General features: G+C 46.2%; 1 protein-coding gene across 1 annotated transcript in view; it reads right to left on the reverse strand.

Annotated features, from left to right (window-relative positions):
• Window positions 1-2,809: 2,809 nt before the first annotated feature.
• Window positions 2,810-7,864, reverse strand: part of ptch2 (patched 2) — a 42,605-nt gene continuing 37,550 nt past the window's right edge. The window contains exons 20-22 of the mRNA XM_080778305.1: window positions 4,267-4,702; window positions 3,350-3,944; window positions 2,810-2,948 (exon numbers count right to left, since the gene is read on the reverse strand). Coding sequence (XP_080634431.1) covers window positions 2,914-2,948; window positions 3,350-3,944; window positions 4,267-4,702 — 1,066 coding nt within the window. The 3' untranslated portion in view covers window positions 2,810-2,913. The remainder of the gene's footprint in view (window positions 2,949-3,349; window positions 3,945-4,266; window positions 4,703-7,864) is intronic.

Genomic DNA, 7,864 nt, shown 5'->3' on the forward strand with positions numbered 1-7,864 from the left:
CCAAGTGCACCCTTCTCTCCAGACAAAAAACAAACAAACAAAAGCAAAAATAAATCAGAAAGCTCAAATAAAGGCCTAGCTCCCCTCTTCTGTTGTCCCTCGCCTCCATTTCCCACAAACTCCCAACACCCTCAACACACTCTTCTCCTCAGAATGCAAAACAAAGCAAAAAAACAAACAAAAACAAAAAAAACTTGGCAACAAATAGATATATTTATATATAATATATATTTACTCTTTAAAAATAGAACTTCTGTCTAGCGACTAACATCTGTACAAACTACAAAAATAAAAATTTTATATAAATAATTTATATGGCAAGACATTAACATTTTTTGTTGTTGAAATAAAACTACAAATCTATGCAGGAGACCCCCCCCCCTCTCATCCGCTCTCCCTCCCGATACGCCCTCCTTCTCCTCGTCACTCCTGAACTGTCTCTGATGATGCCGTGGATGGTGGTTTGTAAAAACCCTTTTGTTTTTATTCTTCAAGATGGCGTATATAGAAGTAGCTACTTCGTTTTTCTTTCATAATGTTTTTTTTTTTTTTCATATTTACAAAAGAAACCCAAGCTGCCACTTTTTAAGAAAAGAAGAAACAGAATAATAAAGTAAAACAAAACAAAAACTAGAAGGTTTTTTTTTCCCTGCAATTTTTTTAACCTGGGCAGTGACGTGACCAATAACCAATAAAATAAGAAATAAAATAAAAAAATAAGTACGGAAGGAAGGAAGGAAAAAGACGCTGATCTCTTGCGAGGCTTGAATTGACACGAGTGAGAGATGATAGGATATGACTCTGAAGTTACTGCGTTAAGCCCCGATTTATACACCGTCGTACAAATCAAGAATTTGAAGTCTATACGACACGTAAAGTATTCCGATGTGTTCAATGTCAATAATAAAGGTAACGCAACCCTAAAGCAGCAAAGAAGTAAAAAAAAAAAAAAGAAAAAAGAGAAAACGTAAATATATATATATATCCCTTTGCATTGGATTTATTTTTAATTCCCTTTCGAAATAGACTTGGGTGAATGGCCAATTTGTCAAATAACCGTGACAAACCTCAACCTCACCCAATTTAGAGCTTACAACAACTGTGAGAACATTAACAAAAAGTATCATAATAGCTCCTTCAAGTAAAAATATACGAAAATGAGTCAACTGCAGGACACTTTAGACAAACATGGAGCAGTGGCACGCGGACACTGGTGGGGACGTGCTCTATCGCGCGCGCACACACACACACACACACACACGCACACACACACACACACACACACGAGACAAATGGCTCTTTTCGACTACAAGAACTCGCTTTCAGGTTCTCAGAACCTCATTTGGCCGTGCTCCGGGAGGGAGTACTAATAGTTTTAAGAGGTTTTATTTTATTTTTTATGAACGTGCCCCTTCAGGGGCAATTCCGGTTATAAGTCCAAAACACTTACAACTTTTCAATTCATTCATAGGAAAAGTAGCAGATCTTTTACAAGCTCAATATGAGCTTACAGGCTCAATACGAGCTTGTAGATCTGCTACTTTTGATACTTTTGTGTGACGCTGTAATATGGTCAAGTAGGGCATTCATTTACAAAAAAAACCCCACAAAAAGTTTAAATGATGGATATAAGAGGTTTCTGCCCGACAGCAACATTATAATGGAAACACATCACAGAACTTCAGCGGCTTTCGGGAAAGTTAGGAAGGTTCTGGGATATCCCTCCATAGTCCAAAAGAGACATGAGTTCGCCGACGAGACAACAATTTACGATGGCTGTTTTAAACGACGTCATGCATGCAAAAAAAAAAAAGAGAAGGTGAAAACGATTCGTGGGGACGACATCTGAACCGAGACAAAAAATAAACGAACAAACGCTAATAGCATATTTACACCCAAGTATAAACATAATACTGTTATGAATGCTGTGGTTAAAAAAAAAAAAAAAAAAAAAAGGTACAAAATAAACAAAGAGTTACAATGAAGGCACAATGGTTACTACTATTCAGGAAAAATAAACAGCAGTTGCTGCATTAATTTCCCTCTGCTCGCATGGTGTTTTTGTTTTTTTTGTACAGTGCAAAACGATGTATTATTCTTTTGACAATGCAATAGTGTGAGATACTGTGTCACATGAGCAATGAGCAGCGCAGAATAAAGCCCCACTCTCACTGGCAGTGTATTAGCTTGTATATATAATGACAGTTTTAAGTTGTATTCATGTACTGTATGACCATGTGAGGGGGGAGGGGTACTGCATTTCTCTTTAAGGCAAATTACTTGAAGACATTTTGAAGTGTAGCAGCAAAACAACAACGAAAAAAAAATAAAAATAAAAGAATATTAAAGAATATTCAAACACTGACCGTGTACGGTATGTTCAATAGTCTAATATCTTATTAACATCTGACTTTCTGCGCACCATATCTTAATTTTTCTTTTTTTTTTACATTATAGCACATTTCTCATTCTATACACCGGGGTGGCATGTTAAAAACAACAACTGCCCTGCGAAGAAATAATCTTAAAAACATCTCAAACTTTTACATGAGAATATACCCAAGTTATACAGTACTCTTTTTTAAATAAGTTTCCCTCTTTTTTGTTTTTAGTAATAAAATATATACTCGTAGATTTATATAATTCTTAAAAAGGAGTCCGTTTGTCTTCCTTAATATCTTCTTGAAATAAATCCTCTGGCTTCTGTGGTGAGGTCTTATGTACAGGTTGAGAGTTCAGCCAACAAAGTGTTCAGGCGTCAAAGGTGCTCGAGAAAGGGGCGTGGTGGGTGGGTGGGTGGGGAGGGGTGGGTGGGTGGGTGGGGAGGGGTGGTTGCGCGTGGGTCAGCCGGGTCGAGCGAGCCCCGCGTGAAGTGAGGAGAGAGAGAGAGAGAGGCAGGGCTCGCCAGAGAGTCTAGCAATCTTTGGCTGACTGGATCCTCAACCCACCTGCAAACAGAGAGAGAGGAAGAAGAGACAGTTAGTTGGATGTTGCAAAAAAATAAATTAACGCCCTACTTGATCATACTACAACGTCACGCAAAAGTAGCAGATGAACATACACGGTTTCCACCAGACAAAAACACGAGCACTCAAATGCTAGATCAAGCAGAACGGAATAATTTGGAATGTACCTATCCGTTCTAGTGTCGACTTTCAATACACCAAACAAGTTGAGTCTATATTCAATACACTAAACAAGTTGAGTCTATATTACACATTTGATTAATTGACTTGTTTGTAGAACTTGGAAAACGAAATCTCCGAATTGTGGTTCCAAGTTTGAGAACCACTGATTCTAGAAGAAGTGTCCGGTCATATATGAGCTCCTGCGTGCTGAGCTGACTCACCTTGTGCCTTGCTGAGCTGCAGTTTGGTCTGGCCCTGTACAGTCTCCAGGTCATGTAGCTCCACAACAGAGTCTTTACTATGAGGAGACGGGTTCGTTTTGCCACCACCACAAGTCCTCTTGGTGTTCTCGAAACAGTCCGAGTCGCTGTCCTCGTCGAAGCCCCCGTGCATGTAGCCCTGGTACGCCGCCCCGGGCAAACCGCCGGGGTGCACGGCCACCGTGACGGACGCCGTGGCCGTCACCGCCATAGTCATGGCCCCCACGACGGGGCCTTGCTGCGAGGAGGCGAGCACCGAGTTATTGTTGCAATAAGCGGGCCCCTTAGTCCTGCTAGGCTGAGGCCCTCTGCCGGCCTGAAGCCTGGGCCCGCATTGACTAGTCCTCCCGGGAAAGTGAGCTCTGTCCCCGGGTAAAGGCTGCTGCGGCGCCCCCGGGGGCCTCCGGAAGCCCTGCGGCTGATGCTCTCGCTTGTTGTGTCCATCCCAGCAGATGACCTGGGAGCCGGCGGGCAGCGGCTGCAGCGCATGATGAGACGTCTCGTTCAAGGTGTCTCGGGTCGTGCCCGCTGAACTCTCCACGAACGGCTTCACCACCTGCAGACCCAGAGGAAAATGTATTAGAGAACGGCCATAATGCATTTCTACTGTGGTATAGCGGAACTACGGCGGCATCAGTTACTCACACCGATTCATTTAATCAATTCTATTTATTTTCCCCTTGATTTTAAAGGGGCTCACTCAGCTCAGTATATGCGATGCATTGTTATTTTTGCTATTTCTAGTTAGTTAGTATAAAATAGGGCCAAAATTGTTTCAAAATTATCGTTTTCACGTGTATAGTATTATATAAAAATCAATGAAAACATTTCTTGTTTGAAATAAAACACGCTTCTCGATCGAAAAAAAAACGTCTTACCGTGAGCTTGGGGAAGCTAGGGTTCTTGCTGGCCTCCAGCAGGATGTGGGAGGAGGTGCCGGGTGGGCCGGGTGTGGCGTGCTGATGGGGCGCGGCGCTGTAGTACGCGCTCCGGTCGCAGTACCTGTAGTCCTCCTCTCCTCCGACGCCAGCCCCGGACCCCGTGGTGGTGGTGGTCTCCGAGTAGTACTCGGAGTCCGACGACTCGGAGAAGGCCTGCTGGCGCGGCGAGCGCGAGGAGTAGTAGTCGTGGTGGGTCATGGGCGGCGGCAGCGACGGGGGCTCGGGAGACGACGGCGTGGTGGCGGGCAGGTGGTCCTCCGAGCCGGGCACCTCCTCGGTCGGAGGGCCCATGAGGGACAGCAGCACGGGCAGCAGGACCAGACCGTTCAGCATGCCCAGCACGGTCAGGATGGCCAGCACGGCGAAGAAATACCTGACGGGGGACAGAGAAAGAGAGAGGGAGGGTAGGGGTTAGTCGAGTCCTTCTGTGGTATAGCAGATAATGCCGGAAACATCGTCAGCGTCAGCAGCTCATCCACCAGCCCAAGGAAGACTGTTCCACAAAGAGAATGTTCTACGCCACACTACGCTTCTCTTCTTGTGCACGCCGCGTATACGTTCTGCGTTTGTCTGCTGGCATCCAGGTCAGCTTCCTGCAAGGATTTGGCGGCCTTTTTGCTTTCCATAGGGAGCCCTCATCTATCACACACACACACACACACACACACACACACACACACACGCGCGCGTGCACACACACACCGTGCGCACATTGCACACATGCGTGCTGTGCACGCACCTTGGGGAGGCCGAATCTATCAGTACGTGGCGACCGCTTCCTGAAACTATGTGTTTACATTAAGGCGAGCAGATCCCCAGCGTCAAAAACACCTCCTCTGAATCCAACCCCAACCCTCCCCCACCCCCCACCCCCCTACAGGGCTGGGGGAGAGAGAGCGAGAGAGAGAGAGATAGAGAGAGAGAGAGAGAGAGAGAGAGAGAGAGAAAGAGAGAAGAGCTTGTACATCTGCTATTGTTTGAACATTTCTCAAAAGCGTGAGAACTACACTGATTCAGAAGGCATTTTGTATAGAATTGGCCTCGGCTCTTCGCGGATTACAAAATTAGCAGATCTACAAGCTCTACGGTGTGCACGGTGTCTGTCTGCGTGAGCCTGTGCGTGTGTGAGAGCTCGCCGAGACTGTTAACACACGGCGCGCCGAAGCCAAGTCACCTTCTTGTGTGTTTATACTGGGGGAGCTCTGCCAAGAGGCCTTCTCTCTCTCTCTCTCTCTCTCTTCCTGCCCGTGCATCAGCCAGATCACACTCCTCACAAGTACGTCCACCAATGAGCATGCGTGTGATATGGCTGCATGCACGCACGCACGCACGCACGCACTCACGATTTATGGAAAAGTGTGTGTGTGTGTGTCTTTTTTCACTGTAAGACCCTCTAGCGGAGAATGCATGCGCACGCTCATACACACACAGCCGTACACATTACACACTGTCCTCACAAGGGAGGGAGTTAGCTCAGGGGCAGGAGACGACAGGGAGAATCCAGCGTTTGTGCATTAAAGATGGGGAGTGTGTGTGTGTGTGTGTGTGTGTGTGTGTGTGTGTGCGCGTGCTCGCATCTTGATTCCCAGCTCCAACTAAAACACGCTTTGATGCCTCCGCTGCTGCTGCTGCTGCAAGGCTCTTGCTCTTCGCAAGCACGCGCATATGGCTGTGTGTGTGTGTGTGTGTGTGTGTGTGTGTGTGTGTGTGTGTGTGTGTGTGTGTGTGTGTTTCAATAGAGCTCTGGGGAGGCCAGGGGTGGAGGCAGGCCACAAGAAAGAGCTCCTCGAGAAAATTAGAGAGGACTCCACTTAAACACTAACAGAAAGCAGAGAGAGAGAGAGAGAGAGAGAGAGAGATCATAACTACCAGCCAGACTGAGAAAGAAAAAAGGAAAAAAAAAGGGGGGAGAAAAAAAAGAGTTGATTGGTGGAATGTAGAAGAGAAAAGAGGAAGGAAAAGCAGCCGACAAGGACAGGCATAATAGCAGCAGCGGAGTGTTCTGGAATCATTCTCCGCTCCTCTAAATGGACTTGTAGTACTATTACGACTACTACTACCACTACTTAACTCCATGTGGGTCATGTGCTGAGGGAAAGGTCACGCTTAAAGCGGCTCCGCACGGCTGGGTGTGATTCCATTCGCCCTTTTGTCTCACAACTCATACACTCATAACTTACTGCCAATTGTTGCACTCCTCCCTTGTCATACATCCTCTCTCTCTCTCTCTCTCTGTCTCTCTGTCTCTCGTCCGCTCTTAGGTAATGCACCCATCATCCTAACCAGTTGTGACATAAAACACTTCTGGGAGATATTTTTGGTTTCTTGTTCGCCTTATCGACCGTGACGGTATTCAAATGCCGCACAGACAGACAGACAGACAGACAGACAGACAGACAGACAGACAAGACAGTCAATCATGCCTAATTTATCCTCCGCCGTACGATGGTGCGCTGCGGCGATAACAGCCAACCTACAATCTCCCGTAGTCACGTGACCCGCGACAATCGGCTATCGTCGGTGGGCGACACCGGCGTACGAACTATACGAAGAAGCATAAAATCAGGCTTATAACTTATTTACGTGCAACACAAAATGCACGTAAATAAATGAAATGCGCGCGCAGACGGTCGTTCAGAACATGGGAGAGCGGATCAATGTCTTTCTGGCTTACGGCTGCAAAAATAAAGGGGGAAAAAAAGTGCAAATAACACCTCCTTCATCACTACTTTAAGTCAACATGCCCCAAAAGAGCAGCCTGATGTTTTCAAACTGGGACAAGAAAGGGAAAAAAAGGAAAAGAGGAAAAAAACAGTGAGATAGTATTTTCAGGGTGAGAGAGAGAGAGAGAGAGAGAGAGAGGAGAGGGGGGGGGGGGTGGTTGGTTAGACCTCCAACAGCGTTTCACTGTCAGGAATTCTGTTGTTTATATAAACTGTAATCTTTTCCATTCGTCGGCAGAGACTGAGGAGCTGTGTGTGTGTGTGTATGCGTGCGTGCGTGTGTGCGCGTGTTTGCATGCCTGTACATATGTACGTGTCTTTTTGTCTGTGCGCCCATGTGTGTGTGTGTGTGCGTGCGTGTGTGTGTGTGGTGGTTGCATATGTTGGCAGGCACTTGTGCATGTGTGTACGCGTATGCGTGTGGATGTGCATGTGTGTATGTGTGTCTGTGTGAGCTGAGCAGGGCTAGCTGTTTATTCAGTGTGTTACAAGGCCAGGAGATGTTTACATCTGTGTATTTATGCTTCTCCCCAGCTAGCCAACACTGGCTAGCCCCATTCAGCCGACCACGCTACGGCTAAACAAGACCTCCAACAGAGCTGCAGCTAGCGCAGTCACAGTTCTTCAGCTCTATTCCTTTCACTCTCTGAAGAGAGCGAGCGAAAGGACCCAAGCAGAGCCGTCACAAAGGACAAACCAACACTGAGGATTTCACCGTGTCAAGAGTTACCCAAAAAAAAGGGAAAAAAAAGTTTACAAGAAAATAATAATCGCTTAGCCTCATGTGTGAAAATGCTCGGTGTCTTTCTTGC

The sequence above is a fragment of the Protomyctophum bolini genome, assembly GCF_963924005.1.
Source record: "Protomyctophum bolini genome assembly, chromosome: 12".
In the NCBI taxonomy this organism is placed as follows: domain Eukaryota; kingdom Metazoa; phylum Chordata; class Actinopteri; order Myctophiformes; family Myctophidae; genus Protomyctophum; species Protomyctophum bolini.